The sequence below is a fragment of the Nyctibius grandis genome, chromosome 14, assembly GCF_013368605.1.
Source record: "Nyctibius grandis isolate bNycGra1 chromosome 14, bNycGra1.pri, whole genome shotgun sequence".
NCBI classification, from domain to species: domain Eukaryota; kingdom Metazoa; phylum Chordata; class Aves; order Nyctibiiformes; family Nyctibiidae; genus Nyctibius; species Nyctibius grandis.
This window is the reverse complement of record NC_090671.1, coordinates 473,045-494,679: the sequence shown is the minus strand read 5'-3', so window position 1 is coordinate 494,679 and position 21,635 is coordinate 473,045. Positions and strand designations below refer to the sequence as shown.

General features: G+C 63.3%; 2 protein-coding genes across 2 annotated transcripts; one reads left to right on the top strand and one right to left on the bottom strand.

Annotated features, from left to right (window-relative positions):
• The first annotated feature begins 9,905 nt into the window (after nt 1-9,905).
• GAL3ST1 (galactose-3-O-sulfotransferase 1) lies at nt 9,906-12,623 on the top strand. Its single transcript, XM_068412875.1, has 2 exons — nt 9,906-10,043; nt 11,471-12,623. The coding sequence occupies exons 1-2, from the start codon at nt 9,919-9,921 to the stop codon at nt 12,621-12,623; spliced, it is 1,278 nt and encodes a 425-aa protein (XP_068268976.1). The 5' UTR covers nt 9,906-9,918.
• Nucleotides 12,624-19,746: 7,123 nt separating this feature from the next.
• MTFP1 (mitochondrial fission process 1) lies at nt 19,747-21,526 on the bottom strand. Its single transcript, XM_068412433.1, has 4 exons — nt 21,433-21,526; nt 20,644-20,771; nt 20,336-20,568; nt 19,747-19,966 (listed from the first exon to the last, which is right to left on the bottom strand). Exons 1-4 carry the CDS (start codon nt 21,482-21,484, stop codon nt 19,891-19,893), a joined length of 489 nt encoding a protein of 162 aa, XP_068268534.1. The 5' UTR covers nt 21,485-21,526; the 3' UTR covers nt 19,747-19,890.
• Between the last annotated feature and the right edge of the window lie 109 nt (nt 21,527-21,635).

The following is a 21,635-nucleotide window of genomic DNA, read 5'->3' as shown; positions in this document are numbered from 1 at the left end:
AGAAATTAGGGCCGCCATGGTTGGCAGCCCTGGCATTGGCAGCGTTGCCCCCCCACGCCTTTCCCCTAAATCCTCTTTTTCTTCCCCCAAAACAGCCACCCCCACCCCGCCATTCCCTTGCCGGGGCCTACACGTGGCCCTGAGGCCTGTTCATGGCCATCATCCTTCTGGGGAGAGGAGGAGGGTAATGCTTGGTTTTGTGCAAGGTTTAGGGCGGTTTTGCCCTTTTTCATCTCGTTTTGGAGGCTGGGAAGGTGTGTCCCAAGGTGGGGTGGCTCAATGTAGGGTTTTCGTGGGGTTTTGGTGAGTGTGGCCTCCTTGGGTGTGAAGGTTGTGTCATCTCATGGGGCTTATGGGGACACCTTTTTCCACAGCTGTGGTATCTCATTGGGCTTTACAGAGAAACCCTTGTCCTCAGCAGGCTGTGATATTTCATGGGGTTTTTATGGGGACACCTTGTCTTTGGCAATGGTGAAGGCAGTGGTATCTCATTGGGCTTTACAGGGACCCCCTTGTCATCAGTTGTGGTGAAGGCTGTGCCATCTCACAGGGCCTTTTACAGGGACACCTTTTCTCTGGCCATGGTGAAGGCTGGTTATCTCATGCAGCTTTTATTGGGACACCCTTCTCCTTAGCTGTGGTGAAGGCTGTAGTATCTCATGGGGCTTTTATGGGCCACCTCGTCCACAGCCACAGTGAAAGCTGATTATCTCATGGGGCTTTTATGGTGACACCCTTGTTGCTCAGCTGTGGCGAAGGCTCCATCATCTTGGAGGATTTTTTGGATGACACCCTCTCTTCCAGTCCAGCCAGGGCGAAGGCTGTGCCACCTCATGGCACTCCCATGGGGACACAGGTGTGGCCCATGAACACACTGCAAACGCTGGCAGCCCCGGGGAGGGTGATAACCCCCAGCAGCAAGTGAGCAACAGCATGGACGGGTGTCCTGGTTTGGGTTAGGACAGACTGCTCAGTTAAATCTCTTTTATGTGACTACATTGTGGAGTTGACCACACGCACTTGGTGCTGTGGGAACCAGGGTCCCTGTTGGGTCTCTTTGTCTCACAAAGGAAGGGACCGTAAAGTGTCGCACCTGCGGGGAGTGGCGGACAGGACGGGTGACCCAAGCCTGACCAGCGGGGTATTTCCATCCCACCCACGTCACACAGTTTGAAGCTGACCAGGAGGGTCGCGCTCTCTTCCCCCCATGGCTGCGTCCGGGGAGGGCTCTGCCCGCGCTCCTGCCGTCGCTCCTGAACCCGCTTCCTACTGTGGCCGCGGCTGGTCCGGGACCCCCCAGCGCTGCCCTGTGACATGCTCATCACCGAGGGGAGGTCGGCAGTGGTTTTGTACACAGTTCATCATTCATTACACTTTTTTTCATTGTAATTTTTTATTAAAACTCTTTTAACTTTTCAACCCAGAATCACAGAATCAACCAGGTTGGAAGAGCCCTCTGGGATCATCGAGTCCAACCACTGCCCTGACACCACCATGTCAACTAGACCATGGCACTAAGTGCCATGTCCAGTCTTTTCTTAAACACCTCCAGAGATGGTGACTCCACCACCTCCCTGGGCAGCCCGTTCCTCCCTGGGCTCCAGTGAGAGGAGACAGCCCAGCACCAGATTTCTTCCTTGGAGGGTCTCGAGGGGTTGGAAGTCAAAGCAGCTTGCGATGTCTTTGTCACTGGGCGCAGTTCTTTATCGTGTTTTCACACAGTTTTGCTCTGAGTTGTGTCCTGATATTGCCCTACAGGTTTGGGTCACCCATCCCATCCGCTCCTCCCCACACGTGCAACACTTTATGGCCCTTTCCTTTGTGGGGCAAAGAGACCCCACGGGGACCCTGGTTCCCACGGCACCAAGCGCGTATGGTCAGCTTCAGAAAGTAGAGACTGAAAAGAAACTGAACTGAAAAGTCTGTCCCAGTCCAAACCAGGACAACATGGACCGGTCGATAACCACCTTCCCTTTCCCTTTCCCTCCCTTCTTCCTCTTTTTTTGTGCTTCAGCTGTTGGGAGGGGTTTGCCTTTTTCCTTTTTTATTTTTTTCCTTTTTTATTATTTTTTTCCTCCTTGCTTTTTTGCCCCTTCCTTGACTTCACCTCTCAGAAAAGGAGGAGGTTCAACCACTTGGGAGCTCCTGGGGCTGCACCCAGAGCCAGGCTTCCACCACGGGGCAGGAGATGCTGTATGGGACTTCCCAACCCCACCAGGGCCGCTGGACACTGGCTCCCAGGCAGCTGCAGGCACCGCGCCGGGGCAGCAGAGAAGGAAAGGGCAGAGAAGGAAAGGCAGCAGCCCCGCTGCCGGTCTGCCCAGCCAGGTCACCACAAACCACTCGTGCCACCCTGACGGCCACCGGTTCCCCCTTTCCTGGTGCTAATGGCAGCTTTGCCACATGATAAAGGCATCTGATGCCACGTTTGGCCAATGAGTGTCCAGCGGGGCCAAGCCCTGGACTGGATGGAGTGTACCACCGTGGTGCTACCACCCCTCCTGCCGACCACCCGCTCGTGCTCCTCACCAAACCCCTCGGGATCCCCAGCTCCGGTGCATGGTTCCCCAGCGGTTGCAGTTCTCAGCATGGGTGCTTCATTTGTACCCCCAAATCCCAGGGGATTCGGTCTGCCCGCTCCCAGGTGGGGGGACAGGGGATGGGAGACATCGTGGTGGAGCCTTCCTGGGGGTGGTTGGCACCCCAGGGGGTGCAGGAGATGGGGTGTCGCGGCTCCCCGGCTCATTTACATCACATCCCGGGGCTGCGAGCATCCCTTCGTTGAGCTGCCGCATCCCGGCCGCCGCAGTCCTCTTCCGGCTGGAAACTCTTCGCGATGCCATCCCCTCCCCGCCCCCCCATAAAAAAGGGGGGAAACCTGGCGTTAAGAGAGGTGCCCTGTGGCGAGGGGGTGGGACGGCTCCTTGCCCACCAAACCGCTGTTTCCAGGGGGAATCCAGGTAAGGGGATGGAAAGGCAAGCGGCTGGGGCAGGTGGTGGCACCGGGGGGGTTATTTAACTCGGTGTCCTGGTTATTTCACACGGTGGCCATCACCCGTGACAAACGGGCCCCAGGGGGCAGGGGGAAGAGACAGGCCATAAATCCCAGCCGTGACGCCAGCCGGGGCTGGGTGCGACTGGAAACGTGCCAGATAAGGGCTCGCACGCTGCCTCTGAGCAGGGACAAGGCTCCTGTCCCCACGCCGACAGCAGCCCCTGCCTCCCCCCGGGCAGGCGGGCACGTCCCAGCAGCGATTTCTGCTGAGCGCTCGCTTGCGCTCGCTCCTCTCCGCTTCGCTCAGGTGCCCGTCCCTCTCCGCTCCCCGCAGCCAGCCCGGCACGGGCTCGGGCTTTAATTTTGAGGAGCCAGATGGGATCCGGGGCTGGGGACACCGGGGGTGTCTGTCCTGGGAGAGCGGGGACATGCCAGCGCTTGCGAGGAGGCGGTGGCTCCTCGTCCCTCTCCTTGTGATGACGGAGAATATTCTGGCTTTCCTCGTGCCCCGCGTCAGCCCGGGCTGCCCGGGGCTTGCGTAGGGTCACCCCGGGGTGGGGACCGGTCCCCTCGCGGCAGGGCAGGCTGTGATGGGGCAATAGCTTGGTCACCCCAAGCCCTGCGGGGATGAGCCCTGAACCCCAAACACCCCCAGCGTGGACAGAGACTGGGGTGGGTACCGGGCATGGCCGAGCCCTGGGGTGCTGGATGCCGGCGTGGCCACCGCTCGCTTGGCCACCGCTCGCAAGCGCGCTGAGCCATCACCACCGTTAGCAGCAGCGAGCTGGCCTTGAGGGTGGTGGGGAGCACCAGGGCTGGGTCCAGGCACACAACGGCCCCTTTTCTCCCCCACCGCGGGGTGCCGGATGGTGCCGAGCCCTCCCCGGTGCGGCTGCAGCACCCGCTCGCCCCCCTGGGCACAGCCACGTCGCGGCAGGATGGGACCCCCAGCCCTCCCGCGGGTGCCTGGGGACACCCAAAGCCCCAGCGCAGCCCGTGGGACCAGGGAAAGGGGGAAGGGCTGGTGGCAGCGCGGCGGCTTTATGGTTATCGTGCTGGGGGTGGGGGAGCACAAATACTGCTGCCATTAGGGCCATAAAAGCCATCGAGATCAGTCAGGCAGCGGGGCAGCTGCAGGAAGCATGGAGAGGAGCCGCCAGAGCCGCCACGACGCCCTGGGGAGCAGGCGGCCGGGTCGGGGGTGCGGGGCCAAGCCCCCACCGCTGCGCTCTCCACCCCGAGGTGAGCTCCAGCCACGGGAGGTGACAGCCCGGCCACCAGCCATCCCACGGGAGGAGGACGATGGTGGCTGGCGAGACCTGGGCTCATGGGGAGGAGAGGAGCTGGGTGCCACCGCCAAGGGACAGCCACGGTCGCCTGCTGGGCCAGCGGCACCCCACCACCCTGGCTCCCACCGCGGGAGGGGAGCGGAGGGGCTGGCGGTGACAATGTCCCCGTTGAGGCCAGCGCCACAGATGGAGACAAACGGCCCCCTTGTTTTCGGCGCGGGCTGAATGCCTCCTCTGTGCCGCCGGCAGTGGGTGGGGAGGCGGGAGGCTCGGGGTGGCAGCGGGCACCCAGGGCCTGGCCCGGCCGTTCCGGGGGAGCCGGGCAGTGCCCGGCCACAGCCCCACGTCCCTCTCGATGGCGGATCTCATTTCTCTCTGTTTTTCCCCCTCCTCAGGCCAACAATACAGGGCCGGGACCCCAGTGATGCCATAAAGACTGCGGCTGGTGGGGAGGCTCTGGAAAAGCCGACGTTTGCAGGGAGCTGCCCAGGACGAGCTTATTCCATGTCGGAGCTGCATCGGCACCCCAGCCCCACGCCGCCCGCTCCCCCCGCGCCCCGGCCAGCCCAGGAGAGGAGAGGGACGGCTCGCCGAGAGCGGCTTAAGCAAAGGAAAAGGTGATGCTTGGGAGGCAGCGTGGCGCTTGGGGGGCAGCTCTATGGGGCAGGGTGCCGGGGGGACACGTGGGGATGGGTGTTTGCACCCACATGGGGTGTGCAAGGGGGACGGGGGGGGGTGGGAAGGACGGTGCCTGCAAGAAATCGAGCACGTGGGAAAAAGAGCGTGTCCGTGGGCTGGCGGGAGCAGGAGGAGCAACGGCCAGTGGATGCACCTTGTGTACAGCAGCTATAGGGGTTTGGCCATAAAGGAAATGGCTCCTATAGGGAAAAACCCAAAAGAGGGCTCGGGGATGGCCCCCGGGAGTAGGGGAGCTGCTGGGACATGGGGACAGGACTGCGGAACTGCGTGGTCCCAGTCATCCCGAGGGTTGACCCGTGGGGAAATGGCCGCGTCCTCCGGCTGGGCATTCCAACGGGTCGGCTGCGAGCTGGCGCCACGGCTGCCCTGCGCTAATGGGAGCCCCAGGAAAACCGCCCCGATCGCCGCATTTCTCCTGGCAAGCTATTAATAATTAAGCCACTCGTTGAAGGCAAAGTCAATAGAGTAACTGGGCTGGGAAGTGTTTGCCAGAACCACCCCAGGGGAGCCAGCCTGGGTGGAGCCAGACACCCTCTTGGCATCCCAGCACGTGGGGCCGGGGTGCCGTGCTGCCCTGGGGGGGATGGCGGGGTCCCCCGGCGGGCCGGCAGCCGAGGGGTGGGTTAATGGTGCCGGCTCACTTGCTTCGGGGTTGGTGCCAGCGCTGTGCCCCGTGGCATGGTGGCAAGGACGTGGGAGCCGGTGGGATGCAGCTTCGCGCCCGGCCGGCAGCACCCGCGCAGGCGGGTGTCCCCTCCGGCGCTGCCCGGCTCTCGCCAGCAGCTTTTCCAGGTGGTGCCAATGCCAGCGCTGCCGATGGTGGCCATGGCACGATTATGGCCACGGTGTAAGCCCAAACCCTGGCTGCTCCCGGGCGTGCGAAACCCTCTGGGCTTCACACCCATGCTGCAATTTTGGGGTAGGGTCAGAGCCAGCCCAGTGCTGCATTTACGCCGTGCACCCCCGTACCCCTGCCGCGCTTGCCAGTGGCTCAGAAAGCCGGCCGGGAGGAGGATGGATGCGGCCAGACCGACCTGACCCAGTGGTCCTTGCTGCAGGGCAAGGAGGGGAGTGCTTGGGCGAGCTTGGGAGCGCTCGTGGGGTGCCACCACGAGCCCCCACCCCATCAGCTTACCCTGGCTGCCGTGCTGGGTGCCAGGACGAGCTGTGCCCAGCACCCGGCCGCAGCCTCGGGCTCCGGTTGCGTTTTCCATTCATTATTCATCGAGCTGGAAATCTCAGTGGCAGGAGGCGATCCGGGGGGGCCAGAGAGAAGCGGGAGGCAGGCGGGAGCAGCCAGCCACGCTCACCGGGCCCCAGCACCCTTCACGCCGGCCGGGTAACCTTCCTGCTCGGGGTTTAGCTTAGAGATCCCAGGGGGTCTTTGCTACGTGGGGTCTAAAGCGCAGCCGGGTGCAAGCCACGGCTCTCCCAGCCGGGGTTTCCTCTCGCTGAGTTCTTTGCCGGAGCTGCGGGGCTCTCAGGGGTGATGCTGCGGTGGGGCTGGGGGTTTATTTGTGGGGGATGCTGTTCAGCGGCAGCGGAGCGCAGCCGTCCTCGGCCGAAGGATGCCGGGGCAGCCGGAGCGAGCGGGAGCGCGGGGAGGCGACGGTGCTCCCGCAGCCGTGGAATGGGGGTGCGAGGCTGGGGGGGGCTTTGCCCTCCGTCTCGGGGGTGCCGCTGGCTGCCGGGCTCCGCTCGCAGCCCCCGGTGCCGTGGTCACGGGTGGCGCGTGCCCTTGTCCTGCCGCAGAGGACGGCCCTGCTGCAGTGCGGCGGAGCTGCCCGGGCCCCCCGTGCCCCCCAGGCCCCCCGTGCCCCCGGCCTGCGGCGAGCCGCGGGAGGCTGGGCAGGGACTGTGGGGGGCCGGGGGCTGCGGGGAGAGAGCGGCACCGGGGAGGGGGCGGCAGGGCTGGGGGCGGGCACGGGGCTGCTGCCTGCGGGGGCTGTGTGTGCATATACATGCGTGTGTGTATGAGCATGTATAGTCATGCATGTGCGTGTGTCCTTGTGTGTACGTGGGCACGCACGAGGATGCGAAGGTGTGTCTGTGTCCCAGTGTGTGTGTGTGCGTGCACGGGTGTGCATGGATGTGTGTGTCTCTGCACGTACGTGCACACGCGTGTGTGTGCACACGTGTGCCTGTGTGTGGGTGCGTGAGCATGTATAGTCACGTGTGTGTGTCCCCTTGTGCATATGCAGGCACACAGGAGGAAGCGAAGGAGTGAGGATGTGTGTGTACGTACATGTGCCTGTGTCCCTCTGTGTGCATAGGTGTGTGCGTGAGGAGGGGGCTGCTTGTGTCCCCATGTGCATGTGTGAGTGTGCAGGAGGGGGCTGATAGTGTCCCTGTGTGCATGTCTTTGTGTGTCCATGTCCTTGTGTGTGTGTGTGGGGAACATATGAGTGCATACGTGTGTGTGTGTATATGTTCCCTTCATGCATGTGGGTGGTGCATGAACATGCACAGACATGTGTCTGTGTCCCTGTGTGTGCATGGATGTGTGTGTCCCTACGCGTACAAGCACATGTGTGTGAATGTGTGTGTGCACACATGTGCCTGTGTGTGGCTGCGTGAGCATGTGTAGCCATGCACGTGTGTGTGTGTGCGTGTGTCCCTGTGCATACACAGGCATGCATGAGGATGTGTAGATGTGTGTGTGTACATACATGTGTCCGTGTCCCTCTGTGTGCATGAGTGTGCATAGATGTGTGTGCAGGAGGGCGCTGCTTGTGTCCCTGTGAGCGTGCATGAGTGTGCACGTCTTTCTGTGTATGTGACCTAGTGTGGGGGGGCCACACAAGTGCATATATGTGTGTGTTTATTCATCCCCGTGCATGCATGTGGGTGCATGAACATGCACAGATGTGTGTCTGTGTCCCAGTACGTGTGTGCATGCACGGATGTGCATGGATGTGTGTGTCCCTACATGTACGTGCACATGTGTGTGTGCACACGTGCCTGTGTGTGGGTGTGTGAGCATGTATAGTCGTGTGTGTGTGTGTGTGTCGTTGTGCGTACCCAGGCTTGCATGAGAATGTGAAGATGTGTGTGTGTGTGTACATACATGTGTCTGTGTCCCTCTGTGTGCATAGATGTGTGTGCAGGGAGGGGGCTGCTTGTGTCCCTGTGTGCTTGCATTTGTGTGTCTGTGTCCTTGTGTGTGTGGGGAACGCAGAATGCATGTGTGTTTGTGTGTGTGTGTACGTCCCCCTGCATGCATGTGGGTGCATGAACATGCACAGACGTGTGTCTGTGTCCCTGTGTGTGCATGCAGGGGTGTGCATGGATGTGTGTGTGTGTTGTTGTGCATACGCTGGCATGCATGAGGATGCGAAGATGTGTGTGTGTGTGTGTGTGTACATACATGTGTCTGTGTCCCTCTGTGCATGAGAGTGCATAGATGTGTGTGTGTGAGGGGACTGCTTGTGTCCCTGTGTGCGTGCATGTGTGTGCATGCATTTGTGTGTGTGACCTTGTGTGTGTGGGGCCACACGAGTGCATATGTGTGTGTGTATGTGTGTATACATCCTTGTGCATGCATGTGGGTGCATGAACATGCACAGATGTGTGTCTGTCCCGGTGCGTGTGTGCATGGGTGTGTGTGTCTCTACATGTACGTGCACATGCGTGTGTGCGCCTGTATGTTTGCATGCGTGTGCCCTCTGGCTGTGTGCAGGCACGTGTGTGTGCAGTTGTGTGTGCATGTATGTGTACGTACATGCAATAGTGTGTGTGGGGGGTGTCACCCTGCCCCGGACCCCCATTACGTAGCAGGTCCGCCCCCCCCTGGCCCCGCCCTCACCCCCCAGAGGTGCAGGGCCGTGGCAGGAGGGGAGCAGCGGGCCCCCTCGCAGCCAGTGCCGCCGGAGGGGCCGACCCCGCAGCACCCCACACGTCCCCAGCTGAGGTACCGCCTGCTCCGGCCTGGGCATTTCCTTGGGCACAGGGACCCCGCCGCACTGGGAACCTCCTGCTCGCGTGGGTGATTTTTGGTGCCTGGTGCGGCCTGGCCGAGGACGGCTGGCCTGGGCTGGCCTGCCTCACAGCCGGCCTGCCCCACAGCCGGCCTACCTCACAGCCGGCCTACCTCACAGCCGGCCTGCCCCACAGCTGGCCTGCCCCACAGCCGGCCTACCCCACAGCCGGCCTACCTCACAGCCGGCCTACCTCACAGCCGGCCTGCCCCACAGCCGGCCTGCCCCACAGCCGGCCTACCTCACAGCCGGCCTACCCCACAGCCGGCCTACCTCACAGCCGGCCTGCCCCACGGCCGGCCTGCCCCACGGCCGGCCTGCTCACGGCCGGCCTACCCCACGGCCGGCCTGCCTCACGGCCGGCCTGCCCCACGGCCGGCCTGCCCCACGGCCGGCCTGCTCACGGCCGGCCTGCCCCACGGCCGGCCTGCCCCACGGCCGGCCTGCCCCACGGCCGGCCTGCCTCACGGCCGGCCTGCCCCACCGCCGGCCTGCCCCACCGCCGGCCTACCCCACAGCCGGCCTGCCCCACGGCCGGCCTGCCCCACAGCCGGCCTGCCCCGCGGCCGGCCTGCCTCGCAGCCAGCCTGCCCCACGGCTGCCCTGCCCCACGGCACAGCTCCTTTCTCCCCCGTTTCCAGCCCCACAGCCGCTCCCTTGCCCCTTCCTGGGGCCCAGCAGCTGCTTTGAGTCTCCCCAGGGCAGGCAGAGGGTGCGCAGAGCGGGCAGGGCCCCGCTCTTTGGCCACGAATCCGCTGTGCCCGCGGCCTGGCCCGCCTCTCTCCTAGCAGTGCCAGCGCCAAAAAGCCTGGCGAGATGCTTCCTGGGACTTCCCATGTCCGTGAGATGCCCCCATGCCTTGTTTGCTTGTGATTTGAGTCCCCCGGCCCCCACGGTCTCCGTTTCCCCGTCCCCCGGTGCTAACGGCTCTCCTCTCCGCCGGCCACAGGTGACCAGGATGCTGCACCATGGGAAGACCTGGAGGTCCATGTACAAGGGGCTTGTCCTGGGGACCCTCCTGACCAGCTTCATGCTGCTCCTCTACTCCTACGCCGTCCACCCACTGCAAGTCAGCATGACAGAGTGAGTGTGGGGTCCTCACGTGTCCCCCCTGACAGCCTGGCCACCCTGTTTCGCACCGGGCACCCCCAACCAGAGTCAGTCCTGGGGCTTTCCAGGCTCTGGTGGCTTCACACCGAGATGTCCCTTTCCCACAGCCTCCTGTGGAGACTGTGCCCTGTCCCATGGGTGGGGAGGAAGACGAACCCCAACTCCCCAGGGGGCTGGGGAACGCTCACCCCGAGGGAACCCACTGCAAAATTGCAGCCAGTGCTCAGCTCCTGGGCGATGGAGGGGATGAGGAGGTGCAGGAGACCGCCCCACCCACTGTGACTTCGTGTCCCCTGGGAGAAGAAAAAGCATCGTGGGAGACGCTCCCCGGCAGGCGGGAGCAGCAGGCAGAGCCAAGGAGGTTATTCGGGTGCTCGTTATCACGGGTTTGTCCTTCAAGAGTGATCAGAGCGCTGCCACGTGTAACCTCTCCCCCACAGAGATGGGCACGGGTGGGTTCAAAGCTCTCCGATGCTTGTCGCGGCCAAAGCCGTTTGCTCAGCAGGGCTCAGATCCTGGCCGTCCCTCCTGGCACTGCCTTTATCTCTAAGCTTATAAACTTGATCTGCCTGCGGGTGTTCCATAAGCTACGTGCCGACCCGTGCTGCCAGGGGGGAGCGTTATCAAGGATCAGCTTTGCGACTTCATTAACGGTGTCCAAAGTCACTCGACACTGTGGCCTCTGTTCCCTGCTCCGGGCATCTCAGATAACACACACGTTGTTCTCGGTGCTCCCCAAGGGCCTGCGAGCTTGTCTGCAGGGCCATGATCTAGAATGATTTCCCTCTTTGCTCGGCTGCTGGGTCCTTCATGACTCCTACAAGGGGTTGAGAACGTCCAGACCTCACAAGAACGTTATCAGCTCCTGTCTGTGGAGTTATGGCCACGGAGGGCTTGTCTCCATGTATGTCTCAACATCACCTGCACCACGACCACCACGGTCATGCCCATGGGGAGGGATGGGGACCCCCTACTCAGGCTACACCAATGCCAGTAGGGGCTGACCACCGGGAAGACACCCCGTAGCAGCATGTCCTCAGTGGCTGGGGTTGTCCAGAGGGGGAATGAACTTGGTTTGGTGGCTTGGAGTTGCACCTGATGTCGGGGGGCTCATGGGAGCAGTGGGCTGTGCCCCGCTTGCTGAGGAGCTCCTGCTGGGTGGGTGCCCTGGTCCCGCTGGGCATGTGGCTGAGAGCAAAGGGGGCTCTGCTCAAAGCTGGGCTCGTCTCTGCTGGGGAGCCCGGAGGGTTCTGGGGGCAAGCACCCATCCCCAGGGTGAGCAGCCATCCCTTGGTCCAGCACCCTTCCCCAGGGCCAGCTCCTCCAGGAAAGAAAATGGTGTCTGGGCCGCGCTGGCTGAGCTGCCCTCACTGTGGTGTCCTGTCTCTTCTCCCCACCAGGGTGCCCGTCCCTTCCTCCTGCTCCTCCTCCTACCCAGCCCCCGGCAGGGTGCCAGCAGCGGCCAACAGCACGGGCAGCCCTTTGGGACGGAGCTGCCTGCCCAAGCTGAACATCATGTTCATGAAGACGCACAAGACGGCCAGCAGCACCATCCTCAACATCCTCTTCCGCTTCGGGGAGAAGCATCGCTTGAAATTCGCCTTCCCCAACGGCCGCAACGACTTCTACTACCCCTCCTACTTCGAGCGCAGCCAGGTGCAGCACTACCGGCCGGGCGCGTGCTTCAACATCATCTGCAACCACATGCGCTTCCACTACGAGGAGGTGCGCAAGCTCCTGCCGGCGGATGCCACCTTCGTGACGGTGCTGCGGGACCCTGCCTACCTCTTCGAGTCCTCTTTCCACTACTTCGGGCACGTCATCCCCCTCACCTGGAAGCTGAAAGGGGAGGACAAGCTGGCGGAGTTCCTCCGGGACCCCTGGCACTACTATGACCCCAACGGGTTCAACGCTCACTACCTCCAAAACCTCCTCTTCTTTGACTTGGGCTATGACAACAACATGAATGCCAACAGCCCGCTGGTGGAGGAGCACATCCAGGAGATAGATCGTCGTTTCCACCTCGTCATGTTGCTCGAGTACTTTGACGAGTCCTTGGTGCTGCTGAAGGACCTGCTGTGCTGGCAGCTGGAGGATGTCCTCTACTTCAAGCTCAATGCCCGGAAGGGCTCCACTGTCTCCCGGCTGACCCCTGAACTCTACGAGAAGGCCACCTCCTGGAACCTCATCGACTCCAAGCTCTACCGCTATTTTAATGCTACCTTCTGGCATAAGGTGGAGGCCTACGGGAGGGAGCGGATGGCCAAGGACGTGGCTGAGCTGCAGCGGGAGAATGAGAAGATGAAGAGCATCTGCATCGACGGGGGACATGCCGTGGATGCCAGCGCCATTCAAGAGTCCTCCATGCAACCCTGGCAGCCGCTGGGGGAGAAGTCCATCCTGGGCTACAACTTGAAGAAGAAGATCAACAAGAAGCACCAGAAGCTGTGTCGCAAGATGCTGACGCCTGAAATCCAGTACCTGACTGACCTGGGCGCCAACCTTTGGATCACCAAGCTGTGGAGCCACGTGCGGGACTTCCTGAAGTGGTAGGGGACAGCGGGCACGCCGCCCTCCCCAGGGAAGACCCAGGTGCTTTCCTTTTTCTTACTCGTGTTGTCTGTTGGTTGGACGTGAGCAGAACCGGCTGGAGGCTCCAGCACCCGGGAACGCCGAGGGTCCCTCCGTCACCATCCTGCTGAGGCCCCACTTGGGCAGGAGCCTGCGGGGGGGCCCCCATTGCCCACCGGCAGGGAGAGCAGAGCCTCTGCCTCCACCCCTGCCTGCGAGGGGACAAGGAGTGGTGCGTTTGGGGGTGGTTTTTTTCCATCAGGATCCACTTCTTCCTTCCCCACAGGAAGGCTGGAGGAGGTGTTCGTGAAAGGGGTGGCCTTATCACAGCGGGAGCAGGACATCCATCACCACGTGGCTAGAGGCGCGCCGTGGGTCGGGCAGTGCGGGCAGGGGTGTGCCCGACCAGCAGCGGCACGGGGTCCTCCCTGCCCGGGGTAGGCAGCGGCCCCCTGAGGTGGGCAGACCTGCTGGTGAGGAACCCGCACCCCAAGGGGCTCCTCAAATCACCCCGTGTCCCTCGAGCCCTCATTTTGGGGCTGCGTATCAGAGCCCGCTGCACTGCTCAGGCATGCCCCAGCCCATGGGTGTGATGAGCACAGCACGTTCTCAGCCCACCCGTGGGTGTCCATCCATGGCAGGCCATGACCCAGAGACAGCCAAAAGATGCAGCAGTGTCCACACTTGGGTTTGGAGAGCAGAAAAGCCACCCCAAAAGCCCTGTTTTTTTATCAACGGGCTCGTGGTCCCCATGGGTGAAGGGCGTCTGTGCAGCAGGTCCCCTCCCAGCCCCCCACCATCCCAGTTAGAGGGCCCCGCAGCCCCGGTCCCTACAGGGGACATCCCGGGAGGCCCATGGGGTCTGGTGAGAACTGGCATGGGGAGAAGATGGGGAGCAGGGTCTGGTGGCCACTGTCCCAGTGATGCCATCCCCCAGGCACAGGGGGGATGCCGAGGACAGGGTCTGTCTCTGCCCCGTGATGGGGACAAACCTCGGGCGTCCCGGCCGGGCTGGATGACACCGGCAATGCCACGTCCTGCCGAGAGTGGCCCTGGCTGGGCGTGGAGGTGGCACCTGCAGCTGAGCCTCCCCCACGGCGAAGGGACCCCTGCCGGTGCCCAGCCCCTGTTCTGCTCCCTTTGTAAAGACCAGAAATAAAAAAGCAGTTCTACTTTTGTAAGAGAATTGTCTCTCTGGCAGTTTTTAATGTCAGGACGGTCCAGCTGGTCTCCGTCCATCTTCTTCTCCAGCGGGTGAGGGGAGCGAGCACCTCCCCGCGCTGACCCCCAGAACGGGGCTGCGTGGCCATGGCAGGATGCTCTGCCGGTCCCTGCTCATCTGGGGGGCCGGATCCTGCTCTGCCCTGGGGGTGGCCTGGCAGCCCCTTGGTGTCCCGGCAGCCCCTTGGCGTCCCAGCTCTCCTCTCCCCATCGGTCCTGGGGGTGAGGAGCCCCGTTGTCCCCTGGGCAGCACTGAGGAACGAGACCCCCAGCACGAGTGGGTCGCCTGGCTCCATCCCCACTGGCCCTGCAAGAGCCACCTGTGCTGCGGGTGCTGGCGTGGGACTGCCCTGGTGTGCAGATGCCACCGGGAAGGTCTGCTGGTGTTGCAGGGACACCGGACCCATGGGACAGCCATCACGGGTGACACAACTCACTCGTGCCACCAGGTCCCAGCTCCACTGCTGGAGGGTGAACCCTATTTTTCAGGGGTGGCCCTGGCACTTGTACCAGTGCTTCTCCTGCTGAAGCACCAGCACCAGCGGTGCTGGGGTGGACACATGCCCTAACGGGCAGTTTGGAGCCACCGCTGGGGCCACCAACTCAACTGCACATGACACTGCCCACAGACACTGGGACAGGCACTGGGGACACAGAGCTTGGGGCACCTCCCTGAGGTCCAGAGGTGTCTCCCGTGACACGCTGAGGTCTCCTGCTGGGAGCAGGTGCCAAACTCCACCTCGACTACCGGTTGCCTCTGCAGAGGGGGGAAAGGAGAAGACTCTTCCAAGGCAGGAGGTTGGCTGCACAGCCCACCTGGGATGATGTCCCCGTGGGGACATGCTCTGTGTCCCTCTGTGCCTAGGCCACCAGGTCAAGCCAGGCAGAGGGGGCTGTGAAGGGGTTTTAGCGCCATCTGAGACAGGCAGGAGCCACAGACACGTGCGCTTCACCAGGTCTCTGTCCTGGCTGTGACCAAACTGCTGCCCCCGACAGGGCTGCCCGTGCCTCCGGGGCTGCCTGGCCTGGAGAGCGGCTGGCAGCAAGCCCTGGGTGGGGAGCAGCATCTCTGCACTTCCCTGGGGCCGAAGGGTGGAAGGGAAGTCCTCCTGCTGAAGTCCCCCATCCCAGCGCCCCACAGCCTCCTCCTGCGGGGCTTTTGTTCTCAATAAATGGGACCAAGCTGGGACTATGGGTCCAGGACTGCACGGTGGGGCTGGGGCTGGGGCTGGGGCTGGGGCTGGGGCTGCAAGCAGAACCATAATGGGACAAGGATGGTGTATTGGGGACCAGGACTGTGTGATGGGACCAGGATCATGCATAGGACCATGACTGAGTGGTGGGATTAAAACTGTGGTGGGCCTAGGACCATGAGGTGAGACCGGACAATGAGGTGGGACCAAGAACATCCATGAGACCAAGACTGAGTGGTGGGACCAGACCATGTGCTGCAACTGGGATCAGGGCAAACTGGTTGGACCAGGACCGCATGCAGGACCAAAACTACATGGTGGGATCAGCACCATGCGTGGGACCAGAAATAACTGGTGGGTTAGACATTAGGAAGCATTTCTTCTCAGCAAGGGTCATTAGCCATTGGAAGGGGCTGCCCAGGGAGGTGGTGGAGTCACCATCTCTGGAGGGGTTTCAGAAAAGCCTGGACATGGCACTTAGTGCCCTGGTCTAGTTGCCATGGTGGTGTCAGGGCAATGGTTGGACTCGATGATCCCAGAGGGCTCTTCCAGCCTGATTGATTCTGTGATTCTGTGACCATGCAGTGGGACTTGGACCTTGCTGAGGACCAGGACCACATGCAGGACCAAACTGAGTGGTGGGACTGAGACTGTGTGATGGAACAGGGACTGAGCGATGGGTGCAGATCCTTGGGCTGGGACTGGGATGGTGTGTAGGACCAGCCCCACATGTGGGACTGCTGATTGAAGAGAAAATCAAGCAAATCCCCAAAACCGGGCAGCATCAGCTGGGGCCCGTTGGCACCCAGCCCTGGTCTTTAAAGGCCCCCAGGTGCTGGGGGTGGGGGTGCTGCTTGCTGAGGATGGGGCTGTGCTGGTGGGTGCTGGTGTGTGAGGCTGTGCTGGGGGTGGCAGGTGAGTGGGGCTGGGATCCCCTGGCTGCTCCCCTCAAGTGGTATAGGGGGAGGTGGGTGATGGCACCCATGTCTGGGTGCAGGAGAGTGGTGGGTGCCCCTTGGTTTTGCCCAGTGCTGGTTCCCAGTGCCCTCCTGGACCTGCCGGTACAGGTTTTCTTGATGGAGATGAGACTTCCCAAAATGACCCTGTGCTCTGGGGATGTGTGGTTGGAGCAAGGGGGCTTGCCAGGAGCTCCTTCTGCCCCCAGGTCCCAGTAGGTCTGTCAGGACCTGCTTTGGGGGAGGAGACTAGAGCCACTGGTGGAGTACATGGCTGCTGGCAATGGTGTCCCATCCAATGAGCAGCTCCTGGTCTGTCCGTAGCCTTGGCCAGGGTCATGGTACTGGGGAATGCTCTGGGTGCAGCCTGTTTGGCTCCCAGGCGTGCCTGGTGCTGACGTGGCTGGAGACACTTCACCTTGTGTTTTGGGAGGGTTGTGGAGACCCTTGTGGAGCACCACCTCCTCCAGCACCCTCCACCACAGTGACTACAGTGGTCCCATGCCAGAGCCTGCCACCAAGACCAGGAGAGGTCCTGGCTGCGGGAGCTGGGGGTGGAGGAGCATCCCGATGTGCCCAAACCCAGCTGATCTCCTGGGTGCTCTCCCCTCCTATGTTCTGTTGCCACCTGCCCTCCATGAGTCTCAGGGACACCTGAGGAGCTGGATGTCCCCACTGTGCCTGGGACATGCTGCTCCAGCTGTTGCACACTCAGCCCCGCTGGCTAATCCCTGCCCTTGCTGCAGGGACCACCACGGCTCCAGCTGCTTCAGCATCCTCTGATCACACGGTGGTGGCTCCAGTGGTGACCTCAGCCATGGGGACAAGGGCTGCGGCTCCAGCGCTTGCTGTTGCCACCGTGCCTGGTGGGACTTGTACTCACACCCGCTCCGAGGATCCCATCATGAACTTCACCTTGAGACTCCTGGATGGTGAGTGCTCTGGGTCTTGTGTTGGGTGCCAGCTTTGGGGGATGGGACCATAGGATGGGTCCAGCCAAGACCCCTGGGACTGACCAGCAGCACTTGGTGCTTTCTCCTGACTGGCCTCAGAGCTGGGGCCTACCAGGAGAAGGTGGCCATCCCTGCAGGACCTCCTCTCCAAGTCTTGCAGAGGGTGCAGGGCTTTGACTGGTGGTGCTTTGAGATGTTCCTAATCCTGTGCTTGATACCATGATCAGATTTTGGGGGTCAGCTGCCCCTTACCATTCTGATGGGGGACATGGTTCCTCTCGGCTCTGTGGGGGCGACCAGGAAGGTGCTGTAGCTCTGGAGAGCAGGCAGGGAAGCCAGAGAGGGGTGACAGAGCCAGGACAGCTCTTGACTTGTAGGGACTGGGGATGGGCTCTGAAATTGGGGAGCTGCAGGCAGGCACCCGCCTTGCAGGGGTGGAGACAAAGACACCTATGGGTGGTGGTCTGGGATGTGTCTGATGTCCCTGTCTGTGGTGGGACAGGCTTGGGGATGTCACACTGAACGCACCCTTCCTTCTCCTTCAGGGGACCCCAGTGCCATGAAGAAGCCGCTGGTGCTCAGCGCCGGCTCTGCCATCCACCTGGAGGCCAGGGTCAGCTTCAGTCCTGGCATCTCCCTGAAGATCTACGTGGACCAGTGCTACGGGACCAGCTCGGAGCAGCTGGGACGCTCCAAGAGGGTCTTCCTGGTGGTGAACAGCCATGGGTCAGTGCCCATGGGATGGGAGGTGGGGACCTCCAGGCACCCTGAGATCCTGCAAGACCTCCTGATGCGGGAGGGCTGTCCAGATCCTGGAGACAGCCTGGGGATGTCCCATGTGTTGCTCTCCTGCCTCAGGTGCCTGCACGGGCAGAAGCTGGGGACCGTGTCTGTCCAGCACCGGCGAGGGGTGTCTGCCCTCCGGCTCACCATCCCGGCCCCTGTGCTGGAGGATGAGCCTGAGGAGGAGGAGGTGAGGTTGGGTTGATGTCCTTGGTGGTGGGATGGAGGTCCTACCTGGGATGACCTGGGGCTCCCAAAGCACTGTCCCTTCTGGGGCATCCTGTTCCTCACTAGGGTGGTCTCAACCCCATGGGGATGGGTGGGAGGGCAGGGTCCCCAAGGAAGGATGTGGTAGTGGCATGGGGCTGGTGTCTCAGCAGGTCTACGTGCACTGCCTGCTGATGGCGTGGGGACGTGGTGCCAGGTCCTGCTTCTACAGCCAAGCCACGGCCAGGTAAGCTTGGCCTCAGTGCAGGCTCCTTGCCAGTGCCCCAGGAGAGCACCTATGAGTGCTTTGGGACCAGAAGTTGCTTGTCAAGGGGACCCATTTGGGGGACCAAGCCACCCCAACGTGGTCTGGATGCCACCTCTTCTCCTGTGTAGCCAGGTGGCATCACCACAGGTCCTGGCTCCTTCCTGGTGCAGATGAATTGGGGAGGTGCTTGGTGTCACCTGGGGGAACATCTCCTCTGGGGTGCCCAAGACCTGAAGGCCAAGGTCCAGGCCGAGGCCTGGAGGGACCTCCTGGCATGGCACCATGTGGGTCTTGTGGTGGAGGCTGGGAACCCCTAACCCCCCCTCAGCTCTGTCCTCTCCTCCCAGCTGGCACAATGCAGATGACCCTTCCAGGAGCGCCCTGTGCCACTGCTGTGACACCAGCTGTCCCCCTGGTGACACCCTCCCTGGAGAGCTGCCAGGTACCAGGGCCGGGATGTGGTGGCCCCATGTGGTGTTGGGGTCTGGGAGGGGGTCCTGGGGCAGGCTGTGTTGGCCATGTCCTCCCACAGGGTTCCCAGGAGAGGGGACACTCCACTGGCAGACGGTTGGACCATTGCTGGTGCAGAAGGAGAAGGCGCCATGGTATGAAGGTGAGCGGACACCCCCAACCCTCTCCCTATGACCCCAAACCCACCATCCCAGGTGCCAAAGCAACCTCTGAACCCCCCGGTTTGTTTTTTTTGCCATCCCCAGCGCCGTGCCGCACGGTGAAGAGGTTCCTGCTGGCTGGGCTGGCCCTGGTGGGCAGCGCCCTGGTGGCAGCCACCCTGGTTGGGGGTCTGCTGGGGCTGGCCGTGGCCACCTGGCGCTTGGGCAGGCGCCGGCAGGGACAGTGTCGACGGAGGAGGCAGCAGTCTCCTTTCCATGCCGAGCTGCAGAGCGTGGTGGGGGCCCTGGTCCCCAGGGAGCTGGAGAAAGGGGGTGAGGTGGATCCAGGCTACCGCAGCCTGACGCAGGGGTTGGCGTGAGCTGGTGACCCCCTCCTCCTCCCCAATAAATGGTGCTTTTCTTTTCTCTAAAGCTTCTCCTTGTGGTACCATGTGGATGCCACCACAGGCTGGGGCCATGCCACCATGCCTGGAAGCCACATCTCCTTGGGGTACCTCCTCCTGGTACCAGGAGATGTAGGTTCCAGGCGTGGTGGCGTGGACTCAGCCTGTGGTGCTGGAGCTGGTGGCTCCTGGCTGGGGGAATTTTGGGTCCCTGGAGGCATCACTGAAGATCTTGGACATGGTGGCAGCTCCTTGGGGACAGTCCCCAGGATGTCCCATGAGGCTGGTAGTGGCTGTGGAGGGATTGGAGGGGTTCCAGCTAGGACCTGGGGGTACTGGTGGGGTGATCAGGGCTGCTTCGGGTGTGCAGGGAGCCCCCATCCCAGCGTGGAGACTCCTCAGGGGTTGGGACCCAGCCAGAGCCATGTGTCCCTGCAAGAGGGGACACGGCAATGGGTCCCCACCAGCTCTGGTACGGCTGTGGTACCCAAGCATCGCCCAGCACGGGGTCAGGCTTGAAACAGTTTATTAGGACCAGCCATGGGGCAGAGGTGGCCGCTCCAGGGCCGTCACCGGAGCGAGGGTTCACAGTAGATGGGTCACAGCACCCCAAAGTCAGCAGCGTGCCTCAGTTTCCCCTGCCCAGGCGGGGCTCAGTGCGGGGCCGGGGGCTCTCCCGGCACCCCGTAGAGCTTGCGGAGGCTGGAGTCCATCAGGAAATCCACGGACCTGCGGCAGGAGAGGGGGGGAGCAGGGAGCCGGGGGGTTCCCCGGGGGACGGTTAATCGGGGAGGGGCTGGCCAGAGCTGCCCCTAATCCCCCGGGACCCCGTCCCCAGTGTCACCGGGACCCCAGCCCCACCGCAACCAGGCTCAGAGCAGCCTCACCCTGCTAATCCCTGGCTCAGCCCCCGGCTCCTGCTCCTCTCCATCCCCGTGGGGCCGTGTCCCCACCAGACCTCATGTCACCCCATGTTCCCCCCACCCAGCCCCGAGCCCATACTGGGACCAGTTGCCCTGGGAGGAGAAGCGCTCCGGCCCGGGATGGGGTGGTGGTACCCGCTTGTCCCCAAGGCAGTGTCCCCGTGTCCCCCCTTACCTGTCGATGGGGGTGATGATGAGGGGGATGGCAGCCAGCCCCAGGGCGGTGGTGGCCCAGCGGCGCAGGGGCAGGGGCCAGCGGGTGAGGGCCCCCAGCAGGGCCAGCGAGGCGGCGCAGAGGCGGTTGATGGTGAAGCTGGGGATGGCCACCGAGGCCAGGCCCTGCCACACAAAGGTGTCCACCACGGCCACCCCCACCCGCGTGGCCTGCGCCGGGTCCCGTGTGTGGGCCTGAGGGGGGGGACAAGGGGGGTCAGTGAGGGGTGTGGGGGGCAGCTGGGGGGGCGGGGAGGGGGTGACACTCACAGCGGCAGCTCTGCGGCCCTTGTCGATGGCGTCGGCGGTCACGTAGGCGGTGGCCACGCCATAGCTGGCCCACACCACCTGCACCGGCACCAGCGAGCGGAAGGACTCGCCCACCTCGTTGGCGTAACCTGGGGGCCAGGGGGGTGTCAGGGGGGCTGGGGACCGGCCGTGTCCCCCCGCTGGGGTGTCCCCGTGCCACCAGGAACAGGGAGGGCCAGCGGCAAGGCCGGATCCTGCAGGGGGGGTTCGGAGCAGCCGGGTCACCTTGGCCCCCCGCTGCCACCGGCACGGCTGGGCTGTCGGTGAGCAGTGACAGTGTCCGGTGCTGCTACCGGTGTCTGTGACCGGTACCCGGTGACAGTGACCGGTACCCAGTGTCAGTGTGTGGTGCCAGTGCATGGTACTGGTGACAGTGCCCGGTGCTGGCACTCGGTGTCAGTGCCCAGCACGAGGGGCCGGCGCTCGCGGTCAGTACCGGTGTGCAGTGCCGTTACCGGGTGCGATGTGCGGTACCGGTGCCTGGGGTGCAGAGCGGGTACCCAGCGTCAGTGCCCAGCGCGCCACGCTGGTACCCGGTAGCGGTACCCGGTGCCGGCTGTCAGTACCGGGTGCTGGTGCGCACCCAGGTAGCGGACCCACGTGTCCCGGTAGGGGTCGGGTGTCAGTGCCCGGTGTCGGGTGTCAGTGCCCTGGCCGGTGTCGGTACCTCGTGCCCGGTGTGGGTACCCGGTGTCGGTACCCGGTGCCCGGTGTGGGTGCGCGGTGCCGGTGCGCGGTGCCGGTGCTCACCCAGGTATCGGACCCACGTGTCCCGGTAGGGGTCGCGCTCCGCCGCCCCCATCGCGCGCGCTCCCGCCGCCGCCGCTCCGCGAGCCGGCCCCGCCCCCGGGGCCGCGTCACCAGGCCCCGCCCCGCGGGCACGGCCCGGGCACCGCTTCCGCCCGGCGGGGGGCGGGGCCCGCGGCACCGGCGGTGAGAGGGGGCAGCGGGGC